Source organism: Anguilla rostrata, chromosome 15 (assembly GCF_018555375.3).
Source record: "Anguilla rostrata isolate EN2019 chromosome 15, ASM1855537v3, whole genome shotgun sequence".
NCBI classification, from domain to species: domain Eukaryota; kingdom Metazoa; phylum Chordata; class Actinopteri; order Anguilliformes; family Anguillidae; genus Anguilla; species Anguilla rostrata.
In genome coordinates this window covers 28,341,377-28,358,563 of record NC_057947.1, presented here as the reverse complement: position 1 = coordinate 28,358,563, position 17,187 = coordinate 28,341,377, and the positions used below count along the sequence as shown (strand labels likewise).

Below are 17,187 nucleotides of genomic sequence, written 5' to 3'. Positions count from 1 at the left end.
CTAGGCAGAAGATTAAGCTAGAGTATTAGGACAAATACAATTTACCAAGAAGTGCAGGGATGGGGCAACATGTAACAAGTGACAAGGAAAAAGGGTTTTTTTTTTTATTTTTTTTATTTTTTTAAATATATATATATACACAGCATGGTGGTGGTTATTCTAGGTATAGTCTGAAGAGATGAGTCTTCAGGCCACGGCGGAAGATGGATAGTGAGGGGGAGGTTCGGAGAGGGACGGGGAGTTCGTTCCACCACTGGGGAGCTAGGGTGGAGAAGCTCTGTGATCCCTTTGGGCGGGTGGGAGGGGTTACAAGACGCCCTGCTGCTGCAGAGCGGAGTGGTCGAGCAGGCACATAGAATTGAGTCATGTCCTGCAAGTAGATGGGGGCTGTCCTGTTGGCGGCAGTGTAGGCAAGGGTCAGGGCTTTGAATCGGATCCTGGCAGCGACCGGTAGCCAGTGAAGCGATCGCAGCAGAGGAGTGACGTGGGAGAATTTGGGGAGGTTGTAGATGAGCCGGGCAGCGGCATTCTGAATCATCTGTAGTGGCTGTATGGCACAAGCTGGCAGGTTTGCAAGGAGAGAGTTGCAGTAATCAAGGCGAGAGGTCACCGTAGCCTGGACGAGCAGCTGGGTGGAGTGCGTCGTCAGGTATGGTCGAATCCTCCTGATGTTGTATAGGAGGAACCTGCAGGACCTTGATGTTGCCTTGATGTGCTCCTTGAGGTCCAGTTGGTCATCCAGGACCACCCCCAAGCTCTTGGCAGAGTGAGAGGCAGTCACTATGGTGCCATCAACCGTGATTGAGAGTTCACGAAGCAAGGAGGTCTTGTGCGGGAAGAAGAGCAGCCCAGTTTTGTTGAGGTTGAGCTTCAGATGGTGGCTGGCCATCCAGGTGGAGATGTCAGCTAGGCAGGAAGAGATCTTATCATTGACCAGTGTGGCCGAGGGGGGGAAAGAAAAGAAGAGTTGTGTGTCATCTGCATAACAATGATAGGAAAAACCATGTGAATTAGTGACTGAACCAAGAGATCTGGTGTATAAGGAGAACAGCAGAGGACCCAGTACAGATCCCTGCGGCACTCCCGTAACAAGTGGATGAGAAGCAGAGGCAGACCCCTTCCAGGTGACCTGGTAGGTCCTATCTGCAAGATAGGAAGCGAACCAAGACAGGGCAGTCCCGGCAATTCCCATCCCAGCCAAGGTGGAGAGGAGTATTTTATGGTTGACCGTGTCAAAAGCTGCAGACAGGTCAAGAAGGATCAGGACAGAGGAAAGGCGTGAGGCTCTTGCAGTGGCAAGTGCCTCCGTCACAGCTAGGAGTGCAGTCTCTGTTGAGTGCCCAGATCGGAAGCCAGACTGGTGAGGGTCTAGCAGGTTGTTCTGATGGAAGCAGGTTGTTCTGATGGAAATATTATGAGCCAATAAAATTATGTATCCAGATAAGTAACTTCGATATAGACATGATAAGCCTTGCAGTCATGTTGAAGAGGGTCATGTGGAAGTGTGGGTTTCATTTTTTTCATTCTATTCTGTCTTTCCATATTCCCCTAGTTTTTTTTCTTGGGTGGCCAGTTCCTGTTGTCAGGAAGATAAAGAATGTCAACACACTATCAACATGGGGACAGCAGACTGTGACTCTGGCTTACACGATGGCAGCGGGATCCAGTGAGACTGTCGACGATGTGGGGAAATCTGCCCAAGTACACACCTTTGTTCCTGGTACTGGCAGTGTCAGGACTCATCTTATTGCTCCGCAACATACACACCTTGGAGGTAAGGTAGGGGATGGGAGGGCAGACTCGACGGAGGCTGTGGGGGTTTGCGTGTTGATCAAACGGGATATACGTGTAAACGGGCGTACCTGAGAGCGGTGAACCCATGTGTCATGTCCCTCAACCTTTGCCGCAGTGGCGGTCGAAAGGAGTACCTGGTGTAGTCCTGTCCGCGTAGCTTTGAATGTACCCTTCACATGCATTTTGATGTAGACCCACCCTCCTGTTTCTAGCCCAGGGATGAAGTCTTCAGGCTCCTCCCTTTGGGCTGCTGTGACCTGTGAAGATGCATGAGCTGATGCCTTAGACCAGTGGTAACCATCCCTGTTCCTGGACATCTACCGTCCTGAAGGATGTCATTCCAACTCTTTAAAAAAATAAAATAAAATAAAAAACACACTTCATTCAAAAGCTAGAGATCTCGTTAAACTGCTAATTAGTAGAGTCAGGTGTGCCAAATTAGGGATGAAATGAAAACCTACAGGATGGTAGCCCTCCAGGGACAGAGTTAGTTACCACTATCATAGACAAACGCAGTAAATAATTCACCATCCCTTGTTACACTGTTACACTAAACAGGGGGAGTCATTAGGAGAAACATTCTTCATTAAAAAATGAAGGCTAGAGGAAGAGGGAGAAACTGCACCACAGATTTCATTTTCATCTGGAGACACAGCCAAAGTAAAATAATAAATATATACAAAAGTGCCCAAACACAAAATGTGCAGCAGAATTTAATAGCCAGTTACAGTACAAACAATCCTCAGAAGTGCATTTTTGGTTGCAACCCCCCAAACGCACACACTGAGTCAACCACCACAAATACATTCTCAGCCTGTGGGAAACACTGGAGGAGTGGTTCCTGGAATCCAATTAATGGCACAATTGTACAGCTGATGAGGAGAAATCCGATATTGCCCGGTTCTTACTGAAAACCTTGCTCAGATCAGCATACTCAGGGGGTACTTGAGAGGGATTTGGGGAAACTGGGTGTCGGGATTAGGAGAGTTGAGCGGCAGACAGTTTGACAGGATGATCCCCAATCCATCAGGTTGCCGGTGGACCAGTCAAAATGAGGACTGTGGTGAATTAACCAGGGGTACCAAGAATTAACCAGGGGTAACCAAGAATGGACGTTACCCAAGCCAATGGGCCTGCCATCCCGGGCTCGCACAAGTAGGGGGCATCCTATGTTTGGTGTAGGGGATTCCCCAAAGATGTGCCAGGCTAGAATGAAGAAAACCACATGTTCAGAAAGGCCTGAACTGTGCAACGCTGGTTTCACTCGGAGAAGGTGGCAGGCAGGAGAACAGTCGTAACCGTAGGCCTGGGAGTGGTGGTCAGGCTTGACAGGATTTTCTGAGCCCTGGTTTTTCCCCTCAGCGCTGGGCAGGCTGCTCGGAAATTCCTTGGGGCTCCCCGGTACAGGCAGCATCCTTCCTGCATCCTCCGGTCACGCTCCTGCTGGGTCAGTCTGGGCTGTCCTAACGGTACAGGAACTTGGGTCAACCCTGCTGGGCTAGGGACAACTGATGAACTGGGGGGCTGGGGTTGGGTGATGAGACGTCAGCTCTCCTCTCCACTCTCCTAGCAGATTGTCAATGCGAATGGCCAGGGTTAACGAGAGACTCTAGGTTGTCCTCTAGGTGAGGGAAAGCCAGTTCATCCTTGATAGTCGGAGAATCATGGACTATCGAGTTCCACACGCTCGTAGCCGACAGCAGGTGGAATCCTGAGGTCCTCATCTCTGTCCTTCCACACAAGGATTCCACACTCAGGATTCCACCTGCTCTCGGCTGCGAGCACGTGGAACTTGATGTTCCACCACACCCCATGGTCCCTGGCAGAGGACCAACAGGACACTCAAGAAACCGCAAACATGTTTGTTTTTCCTTTTCCTCGGTTTTGTTATTTTGTCACACGCATACAGCATTAAGAACAGATTGGTTAACTGATGTTAAAACACCTGACCACTCTTACAAGATGTATTTTATATGACTGTGTTGACATTTCTGTTTTACATTCCTTATGAAAATAAATGGCTAGTGTCACAATCACGTGCGGTTAAGATGTTAATACTGTGGAAGAGCTCCTCCCCATCATAGTGTGAACGTTCAAAAACCTGAACAAGGAGAGGTACAACCTGCCTCTGCAGCCATAGACAGCAACTTTAGCGTTGTGGGCTAGGCACATCAGAGCTCCAACACAGTGAGTTCTCCAAGTTGTGGTATGTAGAACATGCAGACTACCCCTGCAGCCATATATATATATATATATATATATATATATCATATATATTTAGACATTGGGTGGTGAACTAGGCTTCATGCAGCCTCAACACAGTGAGCTCACAAACCACCGCAGACAGAAGTCACAGTCACAGATGTATATCAATTATCAAGACCGGATTACCGCCAAACTCCTGAATCCTGAAGACGTCTCATTTCAGCAGTACAATTAAATTAACAATTAGTTCTTTTTATCCCATTACTATTTCATTGACAACCAGAAAGACATCGTCCAGTACAGTCTGGAAGGTTGTAGGAAAACAAGCCCGTGTACTGTACATACTGTACTGCGGTCTTGCCAAGTGTAGATGGAGAGGCGCACCGGTGAGAGCAAATAGCAGGTCCTGTCGGTGACGCCAAATTTTGAGACATCAAAAGTTTGTGTGAGGCAAAAAAAAACTGTTGATAATCAGGTTCTTTATTCAGCAGTAGGGGAGTCAGTTCAGTTCGCACAAAAAGATACATGTCCAGACTGACTCCCACTGAGGGGCTGGGCCTTCTGGGCATTTAATTTATATCATTCATGTCACATTATTCATTTGCATTAAGCATTAGCAGTGTTTTCCACAGGTCTGAAATATACAGTTAAATGCTAAAGTAAAAAAGGGGGCAGGGCAGGCACTCTCTTCCCATCGCAGTTGTTCCTTTTTAAATTATAAATGACTAATGAAAATATTATTTTGCCATTTGCGTCTGATTGGGAAGACCTGTTTCACAATGACACCACAGTTATGAAAGTTACTCCACTGGTTTTTGCTTTATATCTCTGCTGTGCCAATATTTATTATCTGTGGATCAGTTCCTTGTTTGTATTGTAGGTTTTATAGATAAAGTTATTGTATGTTTTATGAATTCTGACTTTGACCCTCAAGCCAGAAAGCTGCTAGAATTGCATTGCTGTTTGTTTCTTGTTTGCTAGAAAGAGGTTTTCTTTTTTGGATTGTCCATTTTTTTGGCATTTTTTCTTCATTTTTATTTTTTCCCCCCATTCTGACCCACGGGGTGCAGGCACAGTGGCAAAATAAGGGTGGGGGTCTCTTTTCCGTCCTGTATTTCATGGTGAATTCACCAGCCATTTGCATTCTTGCTTGTTGGACTGTGAACTCAACCTAACTGTAAAAACGTTGGCTTTGGTCCCCCCAAACAGAAGTTCAACTGTCGGACTATTTCGGCACTCCATCAGCTCCAGAGCAAGCTGGACTCAGCCCTCAGGTCCACGGGCCTGCTGCAGCTGGACCGGAACCGGAGTTACTGCGGTTCCCAGGGGCCCGAGCTGTCCGCTGACGAGGCCGCGGAAGAGCACCACCTGCTGGAGTCCGTGGCCTGGCCGGAGCCGCGGCTGTCCGCCGCGCCCTTCCAGCAGAGCAGCGATCCCAGCAGGAGCTTCTTCGTGATCCTGTCGCCGGGCGGGGAGTGGCGCGTGGGCGGCCAGCTGGAGGCGCTGGTGCACATGCACGACTTCCACGGCCAGCCCAAGCGCCACGGCGGCGACTTCCTGCTGGCCCGCCTGCTGTCGCCCGAGCTGCGGGCGGGCGTGGCCGGCCGCGTGGTGGACCACCAGAACGGCTTCTACTCGGTGCTCTTTTGGCTGCCCTGGGCGGGGCCGGCGCAGGTGGAGGTGACGCTGGTGCACCCCAGCGAGGCCGTGCAGGTGCTGCGGCGGCTGCGGGAGGAGAGGCCCGACCGCGTCTACTTCAAGAGCCTCTTCCGCTCCGGCTACTTCTCCGAGACCACCGTCTGCAACCTGTGCCTGCCTCCCCACCAGCCGCTGTGCAACTACACCGACCACCACACGGGGGAGCCCTGGTTCTGCTACAAGCCCAAGCTGCTGGACTGCGACACGCGGATGAACCACTTCAAGGGGGGCTACGAGAAGGACCTGCTCACCAGCCAGGAGGCATTGTTCTTTCAGAGGTGAATAACCTGGGCGAAGGCCGGTTGGGGTGGGCGAACGCTTGCATTGATTTCCAGTTCAGGACCAAGACCAGTTCAGAACTTGTAAATGGAAGTGAAAGGAAAAATTCACCAAAAACAAAGAAATTAAAAGATGTGTAATGCCATGGTTTATAAAATAGCGATCCTAAATGTTAAATGACACGTGTTGACAAATTTGAGAGGAACACCACTCTTCAATGTGCAATTGTACAGAATCAATCATACATTTCGCGCAGGTTGTTCTCCTCTGTCAGTTGAGCGAGTAGACGTGTCAATACAATGTTCCTCTTTTAAACTTCACCTCGAAAGACAATGAATGCAGTTATTTTTGCATTTCATTTGCCTCAACCTCCCATAGTTCATTGTCGTCAGTTTGTACATGATGTCAATGAGATATTGGTGAAACCCTGGATGCTGCTTTTGCCAGGCACAACAGAACTTTAAAAACATTCAATGTAAACCTCATGGCAATGTATGAAAACATAGGTATTTCATGCATATTGCTATCACAGTAAACATAAGTAGCAGCCTATGCATTTCACAAGATTGGGTTTTGAAGTGTTATGTGTTCATAACTGAACGTTAAGGGACTTAAACTCCCATTATGAGAATGCATTTGACCTCATTCACAAAACTTTAAAAAAATCATTCTTACTTATTTTCTTACTTCTTACTTCTACTTCTTTTGTTCTTAAAAATGTTCCTATGTAAAACCAGTATGGGATTCATGACACACACAAAGGTGCAGACCTTTGTTTTTGTGCATATCCCAGGTGTATGAGATGAATACGATTGCACATAGAATTTAGTCAGCATTTATGCGATTATCGTAAGGAAGATTAGCTGCACACTGTGTATTGCTAATGGGGATCCTAAATAAATAAATAAGGAAGCGGCCACTAACAAATGCAGTTAAGAAAAAATATATATGAATGCCGAAATGTTCTTGGAAACATTCTTACACGCAGTTTTAGATCAAATATGATCGGACAAGTTTTGTGAATGAGGTCCATTGAATGTTTCATGCTTTACTGTGCTTCCTACAACCTGTCTGTATCATTTTATGCTCAGTAATGTTCCAGAATGTTCTCCCTCCCGGAGTGGAGAAGAGGACTACAGTGTATTGTATAAAGCACAGTATTCATATTATTCTTTTTTTCCCCCCAGTATAAGCTCAGCTGCCCTTGCGAACACAGCTGCTCATCTGCAGTTTTTTACGAGCAGTGAGTGGCCAGCGGTGTACCCCAGCGAACACAGAACGTTCTCACGATGTTGCTGATATGCAGTGGTGATCTTATAACGTTGACAAAACATTCCAGTGACATTGTGAGAACATTAAGTGTTAGCTGGGACATTACCAGTCTGCTGTTGTACTGAGGGACTACAGTCAGCCCATGAGTAAAACATTTGATCATTCACAGACTGTGTGCCAATGCCGACTATAACAAAAGTTGCAAACTGGCAAGCATAAGGTACACAGCAGCAGGAGAGGCATTTTTAATACTAGTTTTTCTTCCTGTGAGAAAGCTTATGGGTTTATATAATTGTTCTATAAACAGCACAGCACTGTGGACAGTAAAAGCACACGTGATAGGTTGAAATAAACAGGCAGCTCGATATAAACAGATGGGAATTTGTGTCCCGGTAGTGCTCTGGGCACTTTAATACCTTAAAAGGCGACATTCAGTGACTGCACTCCCTACTGTCGCCACTCCCAGAGTGTGTCGCCCCCGACAGCTGCAGTATTGCAGGCCGCTGCATGTTAGGTTCCCCAGCCGGCTGTGGAACAATGAGCATGTTTTTAAACACTTTAGGTGGTAACGGACATTCTGCGACTGGCACGCTTCCAACAGAAGCGGAGAGTAGCGGTACCAAAGCATGTGTCGGTTAGCGCCTGAAGTGTCACGTGTTTTTAAAGGAAGTTTCTGAACATGCTTAACAATCCTGGCACATTGTTTTTAATGAAATTTTTGTTAGCGTCACAATTGGTTTCATTTTCCAAGTCGTGTTCATTTTTATTATCACCGCTGCATGTGCTGCTAGCAGTCTCTAAATGGTTTTAAGTACTTTTTCCGAAGTCTCTTTAATGAAAAGAACTATTTCTCTTGGGGAAATCTTATTTACTGTAGCATTTTTAGTTTTGTTGCGATCCTGTTTTTACGATCAAAGTGTCCTCTGTCCTCAGCCCCGCCCACTCACATCCGTTTTATATTGTTTAATAGCTGTCGCTGTTGAGGAAAAGCGGATTCTAGGTTGACTCTGGTTTTTGAATGAGCACTGTCAGCCTGTCGTTCTCCCTCAGAGGCCATTTAGTTCCAGTGGCAGGATTCTGTCTTGCTACCAAGCAACACTCCATAAAGTATTTAAGCTATTTCCGAGAATGCATTAATATCGAGATATGTATAAGCTTAAAAATATCAAGATGTTATTTTTTAGCCATATCGCCCAGCCCTATGTTACAAGGAGTTACGATGTTTGTACGTGTGTGTGTTCGCATTTGCGCGTGTGTGTGCGCGCGCGTGCGTGCGCGTGCGTGCGTGCGTGCGTGCATGTGTTGCATTACATTACATTACATTACATTACAGGCATTTGGCAGACGCTCTTATCCAGAGCGACGTACAACAGTGTATAACCATAACCAGGAACAAGTATGACGAAACCCCTAGAGAGAAGTACCGGTCCAAGTACAGGGAACAACCGCATAGTTCAACTTGGACCCTGATGGTTAACTGATTAACACTAACAACGAGAACGGCAACAACGCAATCTATGGAAAAATAAAAATAAATAAAAATACAAGTAGTCGTTAAGACTGGCGCATCAACTAAGTCACCTATTAAACAGCTGCCTAGTTACACCCCTAAGTTTAGTCATTTACAGGGGGGGAAGGGAGGGATGGGGAGAGGTGCAGCCTGAAGAGGTGGGTCTTCAGTCGTCGTTTGAAATTGTTCACAGTGTCAGCTGTTCTGACCTCCACAGGGAGGTCATTCCACCATCGTGGGGCCAGAACAGACAGGAGGCGTGTTCTGGAAGTGCAGGTGCGAAGAGGGGGAGGTGCTAGGCGTCCTGAGGTAGCAGAACGGAGGGATCTGGCTGGCATGTAGGGTTTGAAAATCTTGTGAAGGAATTCTGGGGCTGATCCCTTGACTGCCTGGTATGCTAGAACCAATGTTTTGAATTTGATGCGAGCTATAACAGGCAGCCAGTGGAGGGTAGTGAGCAGGGGAGTTACGTGGGAGTGTCTGGGGAGGTTGAAGACCAGACGAGCCGCAGCATTCTGGATGAGCTGCAGGGGTCTGGTGGCAGATGCCGGTAGTCCAGCCAGAAGAGAGTTGCAGTAGTCCAGGCGGGAGAGAACCATTGCTTGGACCAGGAGCTGGGTTGAGTAGGTGGTGAGAAAGGGGCGGATTCTGCGGATGTTGTATAGGAAAAATCTGCATGCCCGGGTTACTGCTGCAATGTTGTTGGAGAGGGACAGCCTGTTGTCCATCATCACTCCGAGATTCTTGGCGCAGGGTGATGATGTCACTACGGTGTCCCCTAGGGAAATGGAAAAGTCGAGGAGGGGAGAGGATAGAGCAGGAATAAAGATTAGCTCCGTCTTTCCCGGGTTGAGCTTCAGGTGGTGATTGTCCATCCAGCTCTGTATGTCCCTCAGGCAAGCGGAGATGCGGGCGGGGACCTGTGTGTCCGATGGGGAGAAGGAGAGAAAGAGTTGCGTGTCGTCGGCATAGGATTGATACGACAAGCCATGGGCAGATATTACAGGGCCAAGGGATCTGGTGTACGCATGAGAGGAGAGAACGAGTTGTGTGCGCTGTTCAGACTCTCGCATTAAGCTGACGTGTAGAAGCGGCCTGTTCACCGTGACAGATGAGCACGCCGGTATTCCGGGCGGCGTCCTGCCGTGGCATGGTGCGCTCTCACTGAGTCTGTGCGAAAGGGACACAAACCAGACGCCGCTCCGCAGGGCCGTTTTTTCTCAAAATGGGATTACGGCTCCTTCGATTTCCGAATGTCAGACAAAGGAGATTATCTCCAGTTCCAATGTTTTACCGTCGCCAAACTGTATAAATACATTTTTAAAACTATTTGATTTGCAGGGTGTTGTATAACATGGGGATCTCCATCAGTCAAGAACACCCAGTGCTCTTGCTATTGATAGGGGGCTGATGGAACTCATCCTGCCAGGGCTCTACACGTAGAATTCTACCAGGACCTGCTTCAGCCAATCAGAGGTGCACATGTGTATTGGCAACAGGGTACCATTTGTACTTCTACGCAGAAGTAGGACACGGAAGCAGAGCATACAGACCCGTGTTATACAGCATGTTGTTTGATGAAGCGTCCTAACTGAAAGCATTGCGTCTCCGCTCAGTGCCTTTCTCTGGTCTAGATTTATTCTGACTGCAACAAAACCACATGACCGTAGCTGCCCATAGCATCATCTCACGGGGGAAGGTTACGAGTCACACTCCCAACCCATTATCCCCACTTCATAATGCAAGCTGCTCTTCTGTCATGTAGCTTCCCATGGTTTTATATCCATCTTTTTTTTTTTTTTTCCATTCTCTCTCATGTGGACACACACACACACAAACACACACACTGTGTCAACTGGATGTGTGTGGTGCCCTGTTGAACATTTTCTAAAATGTTTCCTCCTTCTGTTTCAGTGATGTAAATATTAAGGTTCCAATACAGGCTTCAGGGCCAAACCATGTGACTGTGCTGCCAGACAGAAACGGTAAGGTAAACATGCTTTCTGGATATCTTTAACACTCTATACAGTAACTTTCCAAATGAGTCATACACTCTGCAGCAAACTTGCGTTCTGAAAGTGAAGCTGTAAGCTACTTTATTAAACCTGGTTTTGGTGGATGTAATTTCCCTGTGAGGTTAAGTGTGTGTATGTTTGTCTCTGTGTCTCATTTTTCTTCCTTTAATTTCATCAACATCCACTGACTAGATTGATGCGAACTTGACAGAAATAATGAATTTGAATACTAAATGCATGTTGTCTACTTAAGTTCGAAGACACATTTCAGTTTAATTTAATAAACTAAACTAATGTTGTGTGGTGTTAGTGACTACTTTTTATAAAACCACGGTCATCAGCATCCACAAGCCCAATGACTCAATTTATGACAATGTCTTGTCCAGCAGTGTCCTGCTTTTTACAAATAAAATCTGCTAAACTGCAAGTGCTAATAACTGACAAATGAATAAGGCCAATGTTACGGTTTCAAAAGAAATGCTACCTTTGATTGATTTTGCCATTCTTCTAAAAAATAAAAGAAATGAAATTGTTTGGCTACTACTTTTTTTACATCCTCACTTTTGACAGTGCTGCTGTGTAACACTAAATGTATGGCAGATCACATGACTGCAATTAAATATCAGGATATTAAAAAAAGAACAAAAAAAAACATGTAATCATATTAAAGTCAGATCAAAGGGGGTACGCATGCCATCATGAATTTCTTTTGGAATGGAGCAAGTTATCCTGAATCCAGCAGGGGGAGACATTATTTCAGACTACTAAAGAACTTGAATTATTAAGCTGTGTCATTCCAAATTGGGGGGGGGGGGGGGGTGGGCAATTGGATGTACTCAGCCCCACATTGGGCTCCAAATTCTTTTTAAAAAATAAAAAGATACGGGGTAAAACTCAAGGCCCATGGCTCGCGGTCACTTGAGTGAGAGCCTTGGTCACTAGAATATGGTACACGTGGATGAATACATGCGTAGCGATGGCCAGGTCTTTGCCACCCTACGTACAAATGCTCGTATGAGGACAGCGGGCAGCAGAAACTCAGAACTCTTTTGAGTGCGACTGGAAGGATGCGGAGGAGAGCGCGACGCTTTGTGGCTCACGTTTACCATCTGGCCCGCAGAGAACCCGGAGACGAAGAGGAGCGTGAATGCGGACGCGACCACGTTCAGGCCATCCGGGTTCTACTATCTAGGCGCGTGGCAGGTGGTGGGCGGGGTCCCCATACAGCAGTTCAACGACACCTCGGCCATCACCGACTGTCTTCGGGGGAAGGTGGTCAACATATACGGGGACTCTACTGCGCGCCAGTGGTTCGAGTACCTCAGCGCGTTCGTTCCAGGTTAGCGCCTGTCCTTAGCCGCCGCTGCAGACCCTTTCTGTGCATGCCATAAACCTGTCTGGTACCTGCCATAAGGGAAACTGCTTTGGGCACAGAAGCCTCCGCTGTGCGGAAGAGGAGAACACACACACACGCACACACACACACACACACACACGCACGCACACAGAGTCAAGCATATGTGCTCTGCCCACACACACGCACACACACACACACACGCACGCACACAGAGTCAAGCATATGTGCTCTGCCCACACACACACACACACACGCACGCACAGAGTCAAGCATATGTGCTCTGCCCACACACACACGCACGCACACAGAGTCAAGCATATGTGCTCTGCTCACACACACACACATACATGCACACATTCAAGCATATTGGCATTGCATGCACTGTGCACACACACACACACACACGCACCCACCCTTATGCAGTTTGTTTGAGCAGAGTTCAGAGCTATGTACACATTATAATGACTCATGGAGCTCAGGTGTGCATCACCCTCAAAGTGCAAAGAGGACATTTGAAAGTTTCTTCCTAGCTTCACGGAGACACGCACACACACAGCGATCTTTGCTATGAGGAAGCTGGGAAATGCATGTGGCAGCATCAGTTTCATTTAAAATAACACACCACATACCACGGTGGTGTGATAACCATCATTTATTCTTTGAATTCCGATCTGTTCACCTGTTTATTAGAAAGGTATTGTTGGCTTGCCTGGTATTTTGTAGCTCAGGTGCTGAAGGGAAACTATAATATAAATAAATGCTCCCGTGCACTTTCTCTTTCCAATACAGCCTACTGTCTGCCTAATTTTCACTACTTGATCACCATTTTGGCTTGTGAGTGTCATTCTCCAGTAAATATATAATTTTTTTCCCAAATAAATGTTCGCCCCAGTCCTCGTGTCCTCCCCCTTGTTTGATCATCCGTTCTCTTCACATTGCCACACACTGACACACTACATGGCCAAAAGTATGTGGACACCTGACATCCAACATCTCATCCAAAATTATGGGCATGAATGTGGTCCACCCTTTGCTGCTATAACAACCTCCACTCTTCTGGGAAGGCTTTATACTAAATGTTAGAGCACCCCTGCAGGGATTTGCTTCCATTCAGCCAGAAGACCATTAGTGAGGTCGGGCACTGATTGGACGTTTAGGCCTGGCTCGCAGTTAGCTTTCCAAACGATTCCAAAGATGTTGGATGGGGTTCAGGTCAGGGCTCTGTGTCAAGGTCTTCCACACTGTTTTCATTTCTTATGGACCTTGCTGTGCGCCTGGGGGCATTGTCATGCTGAAACCCGGGAAGGGCCTTCACCAAATGGTCGGTGAAGCACAGAATCCTCTACAACGTGATTGTATGCTGTAGCATTAAGATTTGCCTTCACTGGAACTAAGGGGCCCAAACCATGAAAAAAGCCCCAGCCCAAGGGATGTGCTGATACTTATGGTCACCCACTGCTAGCTGGGTATGGGTATATGCCATGCAATAATGAATGAAGACTGAGGCCTACGTAAATTAGACTTTTTTTTTTTTTGTTCTTCCCTCTCACAGACCTGAAGGAGTTTAACCTGCGGAGCCCGAAGAACGTGGGCCCGTTCATGGCGGTGGACAGCGAGCACAACATCCTGGTGAGGTACCGCTGCCATGGCCCGCCCATCCGCTTCACCACGGTGGCGGCCAGCGAGCTGCGCTACGTGGCCAACGAGCTGGAGGGCCTGCGGGGCGGGCGGGACACGGTGGTGGTGGTGAGCGTCTGGTCGCACTTCAGCACCTTCCCCGTGGAGGTGTACATCCGCCGGCTGCGCAACATCCGCCGGGCCGTCCTGCGGCTGCTGGACCGCGCCCCCGACACGCTGGTGTTCGTGCGCACCGCCAACCTGCAGGCGCTGGACCCGGAGGTCAGCCTCTACAACAGCGACTGGTACTCGCTGCAGCTGGACGCCGTGCTGCGCGCCATGTTCCGCGGCCTGCCCGTGGTCCTGGTGGACGCCTGGGAGATGACGCTCGCCCGCGGCCTCCCGCACGCCCTCCACCCGCCGCCCGACATAGTCAAGAACATGATCAACGTCTTCCTCTCGCACGTCTGCCCGAAGAGGAGGAGCCAGTGAAGTGGCGGGGCGGGGCGTGGCGTGGCGTGGGTTGGGTTGGGTGGGGTGGGGTGGGGCTTGAACTTCGTGGGCTGGATGCTGTGTGCCAATAGGTTATTGTGGGGGCTCCAGTGCTGCCCTGGCAGCTGGTCATTAGCGGATGACGGATCCCTGTGGAAGTGCGTCTGTTCCGATCGTGGAACATATCCCCATGCCTGTGACATCACCCACCTCAGTGTTCTCTTCTCAGCCAATCAGAAACCAGTATTAGAGTTACGTCAGACTTGGGCCTGAAGCCTCATTCTGAAGCCATGCAGACATGTGCGTATGTAGCCAAAAATAATTTTGAAAAATGTAGACGAATGCCAATAATCATACTCAGTGTGCATATGCAAATTCTAACTGATTTTTGTACCTGTGCTTTTAGGATGATTTAATGAAGGGTTTAAGGTCAAGGCCAGAGTTTCTGGTGGGTTGTACTATTTGAACAGAGCGGGGTGGGAAGGATAAGCGGGAGACTCCCATTCCTGGAATGGTACACCCCTCTGCACCATTTTTCATATTCTGAATATACCCTGGCAGAAATTGCATCTCCAAAGCAGATTCAGTATATTCAAAATGTATTTATATATTGAATATTAAACTATGAAGTGGAATATCAAATGATTTTGATTTGATTTTTGATTTGATTTGAATGTGAAATTATGATTGTTACATAACATATGGACATAAACACAGAACCCACATTTGACTTTTGCAAATTATGTATGCGACTATAATAAACATTAAACACGGATGTTTTATAGTACTTCTGCTACAATACTGTATACTGATAGAATGAATATACATTTCTCCACTGTAAAATTATTGTTTGTCATTGTCTGATATTATAACATATATGTACGGTTTTCTTTTTATCCACCAGTTTGTGTTATTGTCACGGTAATTTGTAAAGGAATGTTGACTCAATCAAATGAAATAAACTGCAATTGTATTCCCTCCAAACGATACTCTTGACTGAATCTTCATTTACATTCTAAGCCATACAGAGTCGCAAACCCACACCACATCCTCATTCTAGAGGCAAGGAGTCGCCTCTTATCAACTGATTATTAAAGCAAACTGTTCAGAAGTAAAATGACACAAAAGTTTGTGATGAATTATGGAGAAGATTAATCACAACATATAAACAGAAGTTTTGATAGTGATCCAACTGTTTTCTTAATTTCACGATTCAGTAAAATAGTGAAATTATTTGGTCTTATCTTTATCGATGGCCATATAAAGTTCTTTTAACTTTTTTTCCCCCGTCTATTTCACAACACTACGGTGAGCTCCATAATATTTGGGACAGACATATACCCATGAAGCCATTTGCCACAACCATTAAGGTTCCCTGAAATGGGGGGGCTATGTATAATAAGTGTTGTAATTACTCATGGTGAAACCTACGTGTACAAAAATATCCTTTAATAAAAGCTGAGAATCTGCACCTTAACCATATTGGAAATCTAAAATTGAGGAGTACAGAGCCAAATCAAGAAAAATAAGTCTGTGTACCAAACATTATGGAGTTCACTGTTATGTCCAAATGCTTGAACTCTGGTGTCCTACAATATGAATTACTGGCAACCAGTGTTGTTATAGTTGATTATGGCCCCGTACAGACAGACTAATTGTGTATAATAATATTATAGGTATACAGGTATACAGTATTTGGAACCTACTGCAGAATATACGGTGCATGTGTACATGAACAAACCAATATGGATTAATCTGTAACAGATGAGATCACCCAGCAGCAACAACTCTTTAACTACAGCAACATTGGTGGTGTTCCTTTGTGTGTTGACATTTATATTTTTCTGACCCAACGTGTTACAGCAAGCTTTCTATTCAAAGCCCGAAACAACTTTACACCCATTATATCTGTGACTACATTACGGACACTCGTTTCCAGTTAGCATTTTAAAAATGTTATTTCATACAGCACAACCAAATAGCTTGTATACAGTTGTGGTTCATAGAAACCACCCCAAACTACAGCTTTCCCTTTATGTGTTAAATATACGCAGATTACATATATTTTTTCTACAGTAAAATGCATTAAGCAGGCATCGGTGGAAAAGTAGCCTACTTTTATACTGCTGGCCTGGTTATTGCCCAGCGCCCTGATTGGACTGTGTTGAGAGGCCCAGTCTCTACAAAATGGGAGGTGTGTATGTACATGATGTATTATTTCATCTCGCATACTATGTCTTTTTTTAAAAAAAAACAAGGAAATAACAAAAGATCAGAGGTCAGTCACTGTTGGTCCGCCCTGGTCACATAAAACCGATTTAACCTAGATTTATTTATTTATTTCTTTGAATGATTTAAGACTAAGCCGTTCAAAAGCGAGATAACAGGACACTTTCTGACAGAATAGGCTACAGTTGATTTCCTGTACCGAATTCAGCCTTTACGAAAACACAGATTATTAAACAAAGTGAATTATAAATATTATGAATAATAAGTACGCTATAATATGAACAGTGATAAATTGATTAGGCTAATTCAATTATAACTAGAAATACCGCCTCGCGGTTGTATGCCTCCGCCAACCAGTAGCCAGTTTGGATATACAATATCATCACTTCATCATTTTATCCTATTAGACATTTATGTGAAGCTTTGTCATAATTAGCGTATGAATTCTTGAGTTATGGCCAAAAACGTTTTGTGAGGTCACAGTGACCTTGACCTTTGGTCACCAAAATCTAACCAGTTCATCCTTGAGTCCAAGTGGACATTTGTGCCAAATATGAAGAAATTCCCTCAAGGCGTTCCTGAGATATCGCATTCACGAGAGAATGGGACGGACATGAGGTCACAGTGACCTTGACCTTTGAGCACCAATATCTAATCAGTTCATCCAAGTAGACATGTGTGCCAAATGTGAAGAAATTCCCTCAAGGCAAAAACGTGTT

At 46.2% G+C, this 17,187-nt stretch overlaps 1 protein-coding gene across 1 annotated transcript; it reads left to right on the top strand.

The window, feature by feature from the left end:
* The first annotated feature begins 1,638 nt into the window (after nt 1–1,638).
* Nucleotides 1,639–15,228, top strand: nxpe3 (neurexophilin and PC-esterase domain family, member 3). The gene is made up of 5 exons (XM_064310147.1): nt 1,639–1,774; nt 5,209–5,975; nt 10,673–10,743; nt 11,894–12,112; nt 13,683–15,228. Exons 1-5 carry the CDS (start codon nt 1,682–1,684, stop codon nt 14,237–14,239), a joined length of 1,707 nt encoding a protein of 568 aa, XP_064166217.1. The 5' UTR covers nt 1,639–1,681; the 3' UTR covers nt 14,240–15,228.
* Nucleotides 15,229–17,187: the final 1,959 nt, after the last annotated feature.